We start from the raw sequence: 15,267 nt of genomic DNA on the forward strand, positions 1-15,267 counted from the left end.
AAAATATAAGATATCTTGTAAAAATAAAGATTATTATATATATTAAGAAAAGGCAGACCGAAGTACTAAAGCTTTCGCTATAAGCGAGATTCAGAAAAGGGGCCTAACCACAAGAATCTATTATACGAAAAAAAGAAGAAGACATAAAACTAAAAAAAAAATCCAAAGAAGCTAGAAAATCATTTCTCATGACTAGGGGTGTTCATGGGTAAGTTTGGGTCGATTATTGGTCAAAATCATAACCAAACCAACTTAGTCGGTTTTAAAATTTCTAAAATCAAACCAAATCAAATAAAAAAATAACCATCGGTTTGGTTCTTATCGGTTTAGTTCGGTTTGGTTCGGTTTATAACTTTATCTAATGATAAAAGTTGAAAATTTATAAAACAAATCCAATCTAACATATGAGATGTCTTGTATATCAACCTTGAAACTATGATGTCAACTGAGTGTTATACTTCGGCAAAGCCATGACAACACTATATGAACACTTCTAAGAAAATATTAAAAAATAATATTTAACATAATGATATTATAAACCCCCAAAAGGTGAACACATAAACTTCTTGCTCAACAAGGTTAAAAAAGAAAGTTAAAATTAGTAATTGTCTATAGTCTAATGAATCTCAGCTGTACAATTCAATATACAACAAGATATTATTTTCACAATTAGTATCATTTGTCATTCAAAATGAGAAATTCATTTAGAATCTCACAAGGTACTGTCAATTGGATGGAGATATATGACTGAATGTGTTACCACTAAAGTTAAATCATGATTAAAATATAAAATGTAACAAATATTTAGATTGTATTTATGAATAATATATAAATAATTATAATATATATATATATATCGGTTCGGTTATTTTAGAGTAAAATCAAACCAAATCAAATTAGTATCGATTTTTTAAAATTCAAAACCAAACCTAACCAAATATCGATTTTTTAAAATTCAAAACCAAACCAAACCAAATATCGGTTTTTTTAGTCGATTGATTTGGATCGCAGTTCGATTTGGTTAAAAACCAAACCGTGAACACCCCTACTTATCCCGACAATTGGTTCATAATTACACATATCAAGGAGGTTATATGTATCACGTATCCAAAAGTGAGATTGATTTGTACTTAACCCCCTTCTAAATCCAAAGGACAGCAGCATCCAACATATGACCATTCTAAAGGCTATTTCATTAAACAATGTGTTATCAATTAAAGATAATAACAAATAATAGATGAAAAGCTTAAACAAGTCTTAATTACCCATCTAACATGACTTCCAACAACCAGATAACTCATCTAACATGATCAAAAGTAGTACAATAAAAATTATATTTTAGTATAACCCTCTGGACAATTACAAATCATCTAATTATCAAGTAAGTTTTAAATTCAAAATCCAGCACAAGGCCTGGACATTTTAGTGCAAATTGTAAGGCTTTATGTTGCACTTTTTTTCTGGGGAGCAAGCATATAGTCAAACTATAGTTTTAATAAAATAAAGTTGAGAATAGCAGAGATGCATGTGGGCATGTGCTTTAGCAGGTCCAGCATGTGGTATCTAAAACTACTAGCAGCTACTGTTGGGAAGAAATAAGGTCAACTTTACACAGAACAAATGAAGCTACCCTTCATGCCATCAACAGGTAACTCTAGTGAGATGAACATCAAATGAATGGGGAGATGAAAAGACAACGGAAATGAAATATGATATGCACATTTTGAACAATTGTGCTAGTTGCCTCTATTTCTTGAAGTATACTCGATGAAGTACTAGTTATTTTCAATCTCCACCGTTTTCTATATTAGGCCAACCTTGATCAGCTTGAGACTTTACGAACTCAGCTAAGAGTTTAATTTCATCGTCCGGCAATCGAGGACCAAATGTGCATTGACCCCTCGGTGTACAATTCTGACCAAATCCCTGCAAAGACAGACAGCGTTAACATCTATAACCTAGCAGCATAAAGACAAGCATGGTTCTGAACAATGTGAACTTACTGGCATTCTCCCTTTGCCAGAGTAAGTGACACGATAGATCTCCTCTTCCGTGTCAACTCCATTTCTATACAGAAGAGTAGCTAGTTAGAAGTTGGCATTTCATTTCAACCATGCGTAAGAAAAAATGACAAGGAATAGAATATTATAGACGGCAAGACAACAACATCACAAAAGTTGAGATGAAATAACCTTTTGTCTGTACAGATTGGTCTTGTCAAACTATGTTAATATGGATTAATAAAATTAACAATTAAATGAAACAACATACTGAAGTTTTACTCTTAGCTCATGTATGCAATAGGAAAATTAGTTTGCTACATATTCTATTGTTCTACTTGTTCAAAAAAATTTATATTCAGTTTAGTTTTTATCCAGTGTTTTCTTCACAAGAATTGATACGGCCAACGAAATTCTTGTGCTCATAAAATTTGACCTGCTAAGTTTTAGAAGGGAAAGGGGAAGGAAGAAAATTCATCTTCAGTCAACAAAAAGTTTTTGAAAGGAAAACAAAAAGAGCCTTTTAGAGCAGGGAAAAGGCTAATGATATAGATCACCATTTCATAAAAACGTATGAACTGGCATATGGACTATTTTTCACATTCTGAACTTTAAGTTGCTGTGAATATCTTTTAAAACTTGCTCATGATCTCTCTTTCCCCGTACAATAAATTAAACTAAACAGCTAAAAAGTCAAGTATGGCAATACTTTTACTGGAGTGTAAATATATAAGCACCTATTCTTTGAACTTTTTTTTCTATTCAGATATGCTAAGTTCCAAGAAACTGTGACATGCTAAAAGAAGTTACAATCAAAACTACAATCTTCTGGATGGATTTTAATTTTCTTACCTTTGTAGATCCTTCAAGAAGAGTGTTGCACCCTAGAATGACAAAGGAAAGAAAATTAAGGTGAGCTAGAAATTTTCAACCACTACTGGAATCACGAGGTAGGTAAGACTCACAGGCTGGATTATATTTCCACCTGCATAATGACATCCGATGCAAGCTCGATTAAACAAAGCAGCTCCCTTTTGTACATCTATTGTCTGTCCAACTGAGACTGCAAACAGAAGTACAGCAAATTAAAATATAGGGTTGAAAAAAGATGAAGAAGGTAAAGGATGGATGTCGTATTTTCGTTTCGAGATTAAAAGGCCTAAGTACTGAATATCAATTGCAAACAATGTTGATATCAAGGAATTTCTTCTTGCAACCTACATCAGATGTGGAATCAGCCTTAGCTTTAAGTTTCCACTACACTAATTTTAAATAAGGAAATATAATCAAGTCAACTTCAAAAGGGACCTCCAGCATGTTGAGATTACTAAGACAGTCGTCACAGGAAACTTGAAGAGTATAGGTTAAGGGATTCTCCCACATCCCTCAATGGAGGAGGGTGTAAGATCAGTTATATCATCTATATGAAATTATATATAAAATAAGAGGAAGAAATTTGGCAATTCAAACATCTTTATAATTCGAGGAGTGCTTTATATTTGGTTTAAGAAAGGGTTCTTATGTATATTTCTATTCATTAGGTAGTCCGTTACCTGATGACCTGTCATAACCTTGTGTTATTATCCTATTGCAAAAAGTCCCACATCTGTTACATGAGGAACTGATATGGAGCTTATACCACCTTGAGCTCTCCCACCTTAATAGCTAGCTTTTGGAGTGTGGTTCTCCTAAGGTCGTATGCAGTGGTGGAGCTAGAAATTTTAGGAAGAGTGTTCAATAAAATAGGAGCTCCTTCAAAAATGCTAAAAAAATAAAAATATTTAGCAGCCGCTGGGATTCGAACCCATACACGGAGTGCCCTTGGCCTTTGCTGATCACCTTCTACTCCTGAGCTATTTCCTTCAGATTTGTCAAGGGTGTTCAACACATGATATTTAACCAAATAGAGCAACATTTTACATATATACACAATGTAATTTTCCGACGAAGGGTGTTCGCCTGAACACCCTTGATAGGCTGTAGATCCGCCCCTGGTCGTATCAATGGTATCGGAGCCAGCCATCACCTTCCGTCCCCACCGTGTGATGGAGGCACCCGACACCTGACTTGAAAAGGACTACCTGGGAAAGAGCTACCTACACAAGTAGAGAGAAAGCTATCCGGGTGGAGGCATCGAGGATGAAGGATACGAAACATGGTGGTTTGTTATGATATTATTGCAAGGAATGAGACTTGAGTCCCACATCAGTTAAATGGGGAGCTGCTGTGGGGCTTATATAGCCTTGGGCTCTCCCACCTCAATAGCTAGCTTTTGGGGTGTGGTTCTCGTAAGGTTGTATCAAATTTACTCACTTGTTCCTCCTTATGTAGGAGAGGTTTAATAAACTCCTGCTCAACAAGAATATCTGGAAACTGAGCCTATTTGGGTAGCAAAAAATCCTTACATATTTACATTTCTTAAGGCACTTATGACATATTCCCCATAAAGCAAGGTTTTACAGGTCATCTGTGCACTAGTAGGTGATATCTGAGTTGCAAGAGTTGATCTGAACTCGAGGATTCAGAGGTTAATTCAGGAATCTAACAGAGATTCGAGAAGATAACCAACGATTTGTGAATAGGAAGAAAATGAGTAGAAGAAGATAGTTGTAGACAATTAACATGTATATTGATTGATTATCTCAAATGACTAGTACAAGTATTTATAGCAAAATGCATACAATGAATCAGCTGGACTTAATCCCAGCTCTGTTGCTAACTAACTCTGTTACTGTTTTCTTGATTTACTGTTCATAACTGTTTTCCCACTAGGACTTTAACTGCTTTGCTGAGTTGGCATCCCTTTAACTAATATCTGCTAACAAAACTCTCTCCTCAAAGAGATCCTTGACCTGAGGGATCAAAACCTGGAAAACTGGTCTTCAGAACATTTTGGAACTCCCAAGTAGCAACATCAGCTGGTATTATCCACTTGACTAGGACCTGAGCTACCGCCTTGTTACTCTTCTTAACCATTCTCCTTTGCAATATGGCTTCAGGGTTTGAGCAATCAGGGTTGGATATATCAGTGGTAGGGGGATAAGATATGTGAGAAGGAATAGCAGAGCACTTCTTTAGGAGGGATACATGGACAGTGGGATGGATCTTCACAGTGTGACAGAATAGCACTGTATATGTTACTTAACCAACTTTTTTAACAATCTGAAAGGGACCATTGTACTTAGCAGCCAATTTGTGATGAGGAATGTCAGATAGAGTCATTTGTCTGTAGGGCCTAACCTTGACGTACACCAACTCACCCACTGAGAAACTTCTATTAGCTTCTTGTTTCATCCTCAACTGAGTTCTGATTAAGTGTAGGGGAGGTTTACCATGGAGTGCTTCATATGCGTCAAGTCAATAGCGTCAATAGCGTCAAGTCAACAGCGTCAAGTCAATAGCGTCAACAGCAGAAGATGACTCTCCTGGTAGATAGGACAAGTGTAGGGGAGGTTTACCATGGAGTGCTTCATATGCGTCAAGTCAATAGCCGACTGGTGGCAAGTAGTACCAGAATTCTGCCATAGCCAAGCAATCATACCAACCTTTAGGATCATCAGCACAAAAACTGGAATCAGATACATCCATCACCCTCCATTCTCCTGTGCTTGGGATGGTGATGCCGGTATGGAACCGTTCGACCTGGGCTAGCAATGTCTAGTGTACAGCCGTCGAGGGGCACCTGACTTGAAAAGGACTACCTAGGAAAGAGCTACCTACACAAGAAGAGTGAAAGCTACCTAGAGTAGAGCTTTCGAGGGCAAGGACGTGGTGAGTGGTGGTTTGTTATGATCCCATTGCAGAAAGTCCCACTTCGGTTATATGAGGGAACTGATGTGGGGGTCATATAACCTTGGGCTCTCCCACCTTAATAGGTAGGTAGCTTTTGGGGTGTGGTTCTCCTAAGGTTGCATCATAATTTGCCTTCTCAAACCAAATTTGCAGTTGCTTTGGCATAAGCTCTGTGATCAGACATTATAATCTATTTGAAAACAGACGGCCACCAAAGAATCCACTCGACCTCTCCTTAAGGGAAAGACCACCATTAGTCAACCCTATACCAAACTATAACTTACCTGGATCACTAAAGAAAAAATCCGTACTAGAAAAGAGAATATAGACCACCCTTAACCAAAATCATAATGTCGCGTACACAGAGGCAAGAATACAAACTAATGAAAAAAGCTTCCAAACGAGGACAGTTGACTGCTTTTAGCCTAACACAGTTTTTCTCTTTCGGAACTGTTACACTCCAAACTGGATCAAGGTCGTATTAACTAAACAAATACAAGGCAATACTTAATAATTTCAGAAAAAGAATCTCGTGAACATTATTATTAGGTTTTTCAAGAAAGCACCATGGTTGTCCAACTCCTTTCAATGCTATAACCGGCATTTTACATTCAATAATGAGGGTACAGAAGCATTAAAGATGTTTCATGCACATAACCAACCCGATATCATCATCAGCTTCACTTAACATCACCCCTTCCATTTTTGATTCACTCCAACCTGCATAGGTTCTAAACTGTAATCAGTATCAACTAAATCCTGCTTACGACTCATCATTAACCATGTCATTGTGGTTACTGTTCAGGGACTTGCTAAGGAGGGAAGAAGGGTGTTCAGATAAGTTGGGTACAAGTTGGACGGAGACTGGTTTGCAGTTTTAAGGCTTGGCATCACTGCCAAGGCTTTATGGTCCTTCAGGGCTTCAACACATAAGGTAACTTCATATCTAGGTTAAGAAAGTAGGTGAAGTTACAAACTTAAGAGTGTGCACCATGCAAATGCTTATAGAATCTAAAGAGTTGATGGTATTTTCCCCTATTTCTCTAGGCAGAGAAATATGAGTGATTAGCTTAGAATTTATGAACCAGGGAGGCCTTAATACAGCGTAGAATTGGGTTGTGACATATGTTGTTCATTTCATACCAATGATTCTTCTTCTTTGTTATATATAGGCTTTTCCTTTCCTAAATTACCTTATAAGGAAAGGCATATATTATCGCTGCAACTCTGCAGGTAGTTACATTATTTTCCTAATTGTTTCACAATTTACTCTATTCCCTGATATCAGCTATACCTGAATCTGATGAGGCATCACCAATATCTCATTAAATGAAGAGAAGAAGACAAGGCCCAAAGTATCCCTGGCCACCTCAGAATGTGAATAAACCTATTACGCAGATCACACCTCTTTTTGACAACTGTAGCAACAATTGGCTGATCTGCTATCCTTTCAAGTTCATCTCTTCTAGAAACTGCTATCCTTTCAAGTTTATCCTTGGTTATTTCTTTTCAGATTGTTCATTTGCTCAAGAACCTTCACCAAGTTGGTATATCATGTGCACAGGTACTTTATCACTCAGTTCTCTTTCAACCTTCTACATGTAGGCATACTCATAACTGCATAGGACTATACATATATAAACTACATAAAAAGGTCCACTTCTAAATGGGACTTCAGAGCAGCTGTCCACCAGAGTTATGAACTGAAGGAGGTACCTCATCTTCAAAGTGATTTTAATAAGGACATCTAGATTTTACAAGTTGCCACTGGGTGGAAATTTAAGGAGATTGCTGCCAGACAAGGCTTGATGAAGGATAAGATGAAATGTCTATTTGCAATTTCCTAAAACAATGGTAGTGTCAGGGGCGGAGCTACCCTTTGGTGAGGGGTTCCGAATCCCCTTTGGTGGAAAAATTATACTATTTATACATGGTTAAAATTATTTTTAATGTATATGTAGTAGATGTTGAACCCCCTTCGATTTGTTTGTATGTTATTTCTGACCCCCTTAGTGAAAATTCTGGCTCCGCCACCGGGTAGTGTTAGAATATGAGTAGGAGAAAGAATAACATACAAAATTCTAGTTGAAAAGGATTATAACTTAGTGTCCAACTTGGAAAAGGACTGGAACGTAGTATCTATAAATAAGGTCTCACTGTAATAATGTAGTTACAACAATTCAAATAATATTCTTCTTACAATTCTCATATGGTATCAGAGTCTCTACGATCTTGGTAGAGAATCAAAGAGCTTCCGTTGCCCGACGGGCGGCTATAACCCATATCTGGTCAATGATCATGTTAGCAAAAGACTCGGGCACTGCTTTTTTCCGGTGACTATTTTCTCATATCTAATTTGTGTAGCATCGTGCATTTTTTGGGGACTACTTTCTCATATCTGATTTATAGCACCGTGCATTGTACGAGTTGTGACCCGAATTTTATTGGTCCGGCCTTAAAAGTTTCGCGATGCAACCCATGTTTGTGATTTTTAATAGGGTCTGTGGTGGTAGTGTATAGGCCCGATCCTGGAGCACACCACTAATCCCGATGGGACGGTATGAACCTTTATGTTTTTGGGCTTAGGATTTATTTGTACGCACATACTATATAAGTGCAATTAGTGGGTCGGTTTTGGACATTCAGAAATTACGTCATTCTCCACATTGTACTCCTCTCCTTTCATAGTGAAATTCGTCTGCCTCTGCCCGTGGTTTTTCCAGCAAGGGTTTCCATGTAAATCTGCGTGTTCTTCTTGTTGTTCTTTTACATGTGGTTTGCTTATTCTGTCCGAATCATAACATGCATCTCTCCGGACTACTTCTCATATTTAATTTGCATAGTGTTGTGCATCTTTGAGGACTACTTTCTCATACTTGCATTGCATAGCACCGTGCGTCTTTCCGGTGACTTCTCAAATCTGATTTGCATTGTTCCGTGCATCTTTCTGGTGACTCCTCAAATCTGATTTGAGTAGGGTCGTGCCATCATTCCGACTCTACCCATATAATTTCTCTTTTTCAGTAAGGTCGTGTCATCATTCCGATCCTATCCATATAATTTCACTTTTTCAGTAGGATCGTTCGATCATTCCGACCCTACCTATACTATATTTCTTTTCCAATAGAGTCGTGCCATCATTCCGACCCTACCTAGTATGAATTTTCCTCAGATTTTGACCACTTTTCAGTTGTCAAATCTAATAATCTGGCGTGTTAGCATGTTCTAGCCAGTTTTTCAGTGACTTTCTTGTTCAAGATCTAATATCTCTTGATTTAGAGATCACCTATATATTTTATACCAATTTCCGCCAATTTTTCAGCAACAAATCAACTTTCCGCCAGTGTTTACTACTTTTCCGACCACTTCTTCAGTTTGTTTCTTTTCAACTGTGATCGTCCAGACATCCTCAACAATCCTTACCAATTTTCTTATAGATATCTTTACCAAGTCTTTCACTGATCCTCGTATTAATTACATCCATGACAAGCTTGGTACATATGACTTGTATCCACCAGCTTGAGGGGAGTATTAGAATATGAGTAGGAGAAGGAATAACATACAAAATCCTACTTTATGTAGTGTCCTACTTGGAAAAGGACTGGAATGTAGTGTCATAATGTAGTTACAACAATTCAAATAATATTCTTTTCTTATACTTCTCACAGGTAGAATAATAAAATCTGTTTAGATCAAATGCTAGGTGGATTCAGTTCACATAATCATCAAATATAAATGAAGAGAACAAAACAGAAGGGCGAAAAAATAACAAAAAGAGAGGGAAAGAACTGCAGTGAAACTACTGTGCTAGATTAAAGAGACAACCTTCCAAGATCTTTTTGAAATTGAAATGTTCCAAATTCATCTTGAGCCGGGGGTCTATCAGAAACAACCTCTCTACCTCGTTAGAGGTAGTGGTATGGACTGCGTACCCTCCCTAGACCCCACTATGTGGGAATATACTGGGTTTGTAGTTGTTGTTGTTGTAAATGTTCCAAATTACTCCCAGGAATATGTGTGAAAGATAAGTGGAAATGCAGTAATGTATGGTTGAATCAACTAGAAACTTTGTAGGTTCCATTTATTTTGGATCCTCCCTTGAAGGAGATGATATTACACCGTACATGTGTTGCCTTTGTTTCCCAATGGTAATCTATGTCAAGATTGACTGGTAAAACGATAACACAGTTACAAAGAATGTTCCATCTATACCACTAATTCTCTTAAATTAGTCATAACATGCAAGATGGATAGGGAAAAAAAAAAACTACAGAACCAGGTTCTCAAGGAAAACAGATAAATACTTTTTAAAACAAGAGTCTATGATACTCATGACAAAGGCAACACCCCTTTTTGCTGGGAAGAGAAAAGTGCAAATCGAAAATACTCTACTGAACACTATGATCTTAGAAGTATGAGCCAACAGAGCATCCAAGAGGAGGAGACGTGAGATATTGAACAACTATATAACACTAGCTGTGGATCCAGGATAGAAAAATGGATGAAAGCTAAGCATAAATCTTTAGTTACTAATAATATCCAGTAATTAACCGCACTAACATGAGGTTTCATGCTATCATTTAATATTTCTTTCCAACAATGTATAGATTCTCAATCAGAAGATTTAGCATTGGCACTTGGAAAACAGATTCCCTTATGAGGCAATGAGAAGTGACTGGTGAGAGATATTTAAATGATCGTTCCATCTCTTTGATCCAACAAGTGAATTTGCAAAGAAATAAAGGTAATCCAACTCCACCGTTGAAACTAAAATCAACAGATTGGGAACTCTCAACAGAAAATCAGCCTAAAAGTTGCCAGTCTGAATTTCTGTATAGATTATACATTAGCTCTTCTTGTTGTAATATACAATATTTAGATACTGTCTAATCATGAAGCCATAAAGTATGTTCAATTGTATCTTTCAAATTGCTTCTACTGTAAAATTAAATTCCGGGTCCTATGGACAAGATCATGGAGAAGATGGGATTTTGAAATGTTTATCCTTTCTCAAGCCAGACAAATAAATACTTGTTTCCACATGAGCCTATCCATATCCGCTCATCACAAAGACAACTTCCCTTTTTGACAGGAAGAGGAAAGTATCAATAGAAAACACTCAACCGAACATTACTATATGAGAATAATATGAGTAAACTATCCTACAGAGGGAGAAGTGAGATATTGCACAAGTACTTAACACTAGTTATGGATCCAGGATGAAGCTAGGCAAACATCTTTAGTACTAAGGGGTTGTTTGGCCTAGAGACGAGGCGATTAATAATGTAAGATGTTCTTTTCTATATAAGGTAAGATAAGTTTATAATGCAGAGATTAGTAATGCATGGCTTGTAATGCATGAATTATATATTAGGACATTTGATTTGATGTATTAAAAGTTAGAATTCATTCTCAAAAAAGTATGCAGTCTAAAATGTATGTTTACTTGCTACAAAATAAAGTTTTCTTTACTATTATGAGTCTTACTTTGACGTCTTTAGTTGCTTAATCCATATGTGTCACTAATACCTTCTTATTTCACATTCTATCCGGCCTAAAATAATACATAGTTTCGCGGTAACTTATGTAGGTATTATTTATGACAAAAAGAAAAGTAAGAACCAGCCTTTCCTTTTTAACACTATATCTCACAGCAATCAGAAAAAAAGATTTCCTTTTCTTCTAATGAAGATACAAAGGTTTTGTTAATAAGGCATCAAGAAGATGCAATAAGCAAGGGCAGCTCAAGCATATTAGTAGCCTAAAGCCAAAATCAAACAGGGGCTTACACTTTTAAGAAAAATTAATATATAATTTTTTTCTATAAAGGATTACCTTTTTTAATTTCTTGACATGCAAATTATACTTAAAACAGCAATGTGATACAGTACAATAGGCGACAACCATCCCAACAGAAAAATAATTTTTTTTTTTTTTTTTTTCATTTGGTAATATTGTTCTAATAGCATTTGTATATAATTTGGATAGATACTAGGGAAAATGTCCTCATTTCCCCCTCAACTTTGCGATTTGGAACTGTATATACCCCGTTTAAAAAGTGGCACATATATAGACTCTCGTTACACAAATGACTCACATATGTATATACTTTTTCCTAAATGGACCAACATTTCATAAATCAAAAATTCATTCTTTATTTCTTTTAATTGAGAAAGCTTAAAAATGAGTTGAGAATGCCTCTCAAATCTTCAATTAATTAAACGGGACGAGTGGGCCCCACAATATTATTAAGTTAAAAAGGGTAAAGTCGCTCAAACAACCGGAGACAGTTGTTTAACAGCTTCATTAGTTGTCCTAAAAACTATTCGATTGTCCAACAACTTCGCACAATTGTCGAACAACTTTGATAGTTATTGGGACAACTTCTACGGTTGTTGATACAACTTTTATAGTTGTTGGAGCGAAAATGTTAAAATAAAAAGCTGAAATTTTTTTGTCAGTTTTACCTAATTTTTAACACGTTAAGGACCCCACTTAATTGCATATCCCTAGTCACTGGTGAACGACTACCTAGAACAAAATTTGAGAAAAGGATACACAAAGATAATGAAGTCAAACATTTTCAATTTGAAAAAGAAGTAGTAAATGTTATAGTTTTACCTGGGGGATTTACAATAGGAGAGAGGACTATAAGGGCAGTTAGTAGAGGTGGAGCCAGCAGCAACTTCAACTCACATGCTAATTTATTCTCCTTTTGGTTAAACAGGTTCATGTCTCCTTCATACATATTTCTCTTCTGTACACAATCAAAGCTAGCTAGTACTTTAATATATATGTATATATCCCAAATTACAAAGAGAATTACTAAGAATTCTGTAAATACATTGTAAATACCTTTGTTGGTTGTGATAATAACTTTAAGGAACAGCTCTTGCTAAGGCAACTAGGCATCATACATAACACTGCCATTCTCTTTTGTGAAGGCTTCTTGAGATTCTGCCGACTGTTTGGGATTTTTGGAGTGTGATTATAGATTGAGTAAATTGCATCTTTGGAATATAATGTTTTGGAAAGTTTTATTTAGTCCCTTAAAATGTTGTATCCATGTCTTTTTTTTTCTTGGGTAGGGGGTGGGGTAGAGTAGGGGGTGTGGAGAGGGAGAAAAGCTTGAGAGGTTGGTCTAAAACTTTGATGGTGGATATTTCGAAATTATTTAGATTTTTTAAAAAATATTATCATATTCATGTCGAATTCTTCAAAAATTCACCACCTTTAAAGGATTGAACACATTCAATAACATTTTTGAAAATCTGAGCAATATGGAAGAAAAATGTAGGGAACAAATGGTAGTTGTATATGAGTATTATGATTTCTGCCTGACTGAAATGGTAGTATTATTATAAAAAATATTGTCTTTTCATATGTTTAGATATTCAACTGGTTATATACCAGAAATTTGAACTTTCTCTAAATTTTTGATGTATTTGTGTTTTTCTTAAAGGGATAATACCCACAAAAATACATGAACTTTGATCGAATTTTTAGTTGAGCATATTGAACTTTACGGGAGTCCTAATATCCCCTAGACTTTTTTTTTCTGTATTTTAATGTCATATATCTGTCCACTTGGACACGTGTAAATATGAGGTGATGCGTGTATTACATGCGCCAATACACGTGTAAAAACGAGATTTGGCGCGTGTAAGCGTCGAATCTGGGTATAGAATTTCGGGAGGGAATTAAATCCACTTTAAAAAGTCAAGGGGGTAATAAGACCCCCGCAAAGTTCAGTATGCTCAATTGAAAATCCGGTCAAAGTTCAGGTATTTTCGTGAGTATTATCGCTTTCTTAAATTTTGTATTAATTAACATGGGTTACACAATACACGTACTTTGTAACTAGTCATATAATACTCCCTCCGTTTAAAAAAGAATGACCTACTTTCCTTTTTAACCTATTTAACAAAGAATGACCCCTTTCTTTTTTTGGCAATACTTTAATTTCAACTTTCCACATGGCATGATTAGAATCACAAGATTAAATGACATTTTGGTACATTTGACACAACTTTAATTTAAGGCCACAAGATTCAAAAGTCTTTTAATTTTCTTAAACTTTGTGCCAAGTCAAAGTAAATCATTATTTTTGAAATGGAGGGAGTATGTTTTAGTCATATGCGTTAGCCTCCTAATTTTGTGTTTTAATAATGACAAACTAATAACTGAAAATTTGCAGGATAATTAAGGATCTCCACTGATGGACACAAGGCAAGGACGTATGCTGAGGATTGAAAAGATCTTTGAGGAATCAATCAGAAGATCCGAAACAAAAGCAAGGAAAAGAAAATCAATCAAATCACCAACTTTCCAGATTTATGGCAAACGGATCAAAGGCAGAAGGAAAGAACATCACACCAAGATTGAAGTAGCATTCATCACGAACCGTTGACTTTCCAGATTTATAGCAAACAAATTAATCAAGATTATTACAAAGGAAAGAAGATCACACCCTCTACATGAACATATCTCATATGGACATGTACGACTGTGAAGGTCGCACCACGTATGGACATATCTAATAGTCTACGGTGCAATTCCTCAATCAAGGAATTACTCTCAAATCCTTGATTAAGAAGAAATCTCTTGGGTTTCCTTATGAAGAGTAGCAACGGAAGACTATAAAAGAAGAAGACTAAATATAGACAAAGGTTATGCAACTTCAAGGAGAAATCTCAAAGTGTTTCAGTCTTAGTTTCAAAAAACTTTGTAATTCTTAGTTTACAATTGTTATATAAAGAGTAGGATTGAGTCAACTTTGTAATACGAACTGAAGCTGTGTCACAAGATCTGAAGAATAAAATAAGTCTTCGGAACTTATTTCTTATCATTGTACTTGAGACCAACTTTGAAAGATCTAATGAAACGATTAAAATCCAATGGGACTGAAAGTAGACACTACATTGGTGTTCCAAACCAGGATGAATCTCTATGTCCTTACTTTAAATTCAGTTATTTACTTGCTTGTTCACGTTAACCTTAACTTGTTTTTTGAAGTATACTGATCTCTAGTAGAGTTGACTGTTAGGAGCCAATAGCCGACTTACAAAATTTTTTTAATTCACCCCCTCTTGAATTTCAATTGATATTAGAGCAAGTCTTACCAATAGTGTTGTTTAACCACACGTGAGCAAAGATCAAATGACCAATTATCAAATTCCGGTGCTCTTCTTCAAGATGGTCACTCCTCCACAAGACCACCATACTTTAATGGACAACACTACTCTTACTAGAAGAACAAATTCAGATTCTTTGTCCAATCAAATGACTTTCAAGCCTGGAACGTTATTAAGAAGGGACTAAAGTCAATCCTAGGACTCAAAGACAAGCAAAAAGACAAAGATAAATAATCGAGAAATACTGACATAGAAGACCTTGAAAGCTTCGAGGTCACCAAAAAACAACAAGAGGTAATCAAACTAATGCACGTTCTATAAGTTTACTTCTTTGTGCAGTT

General features: G+C 35.9%; 1 protein-coding gene across 1 annotated transcript; it reads right to left on the reverse strand.

The window, feature by feature from the left end:
• Positions 1 to 1,476: 1,476 nt before the first annotated feature.
• Positions 1,477 to 13,162, reverse strand: LOC107858944 (cytochrome c6, chloroplastic). Its single transcript, XM_016703767.2, has 6 exons — positions 12,648 to 13,162; positions 12,414 to 12,549; positions 2,966 to 3,063; positions 2,853 to 2,884; positions 2,004 to 2,067; positions 1,477 to 1,926 (listed from the first exon to the last, which is right to left on the reverse strand). The coding sequence occupies exons 1-6, from the start codon at positions 12,720 to 12,722 to the stop codon at positions 1,786 to 1,788; spliced, it is 546 nt and encodes a 181-aa protein (XP_016559253.1). The 5' UTR covers positions 12,723 to 13,162; the 3' UTR covers positions 1,477 to 1,785.
• Positions 13,163 to 15,267: the final 2,105 nt, after the last annotated feature.

This window comes from Capsicum annuum, chromosome 2 (genome assembly GCF_002878395.1).
Source record: "Capsicum annuum cultivar UCD-10X-F1 chromosome 2, UCD10Xv1.1, whole genome shotgun sequence".
In the NCBI taxonomy this organism is placed as follows: Eukaryota; Viridiplantae; Streptophyta; class Magnoliopsida; order Solanales; family Solanaceae; genus Capsicum; species Capsicum annuum.

What these genes read in the sequence shown, in the direction of transcription:
- LOC107858944 (XM_016703767.2), bottom strand. Translation starts at nt 12,722, where the DNA reads ATGGCAGTGTTATGTATGATGCCTAGTTGCCTTAGCAAGAGCTGTTCC. An exon ending in TATTATCACAACCAACAAAG is followed by an intron (nt 12,550 to 12,647) that starts GTATTTACAATG and finishes GATTGTGTACAG; the next exon opens with AAGAGAAATATGTATGAAGG. An exon ending in GTGGAAATATAATCCAGCCT is followed by an intron (nt 2,885 to 2,965) that starts GTGAGTCTTACC and finishes TTGTCATTCTAG; the next exon opens with GGTGCAACACTCTTCTTGAA.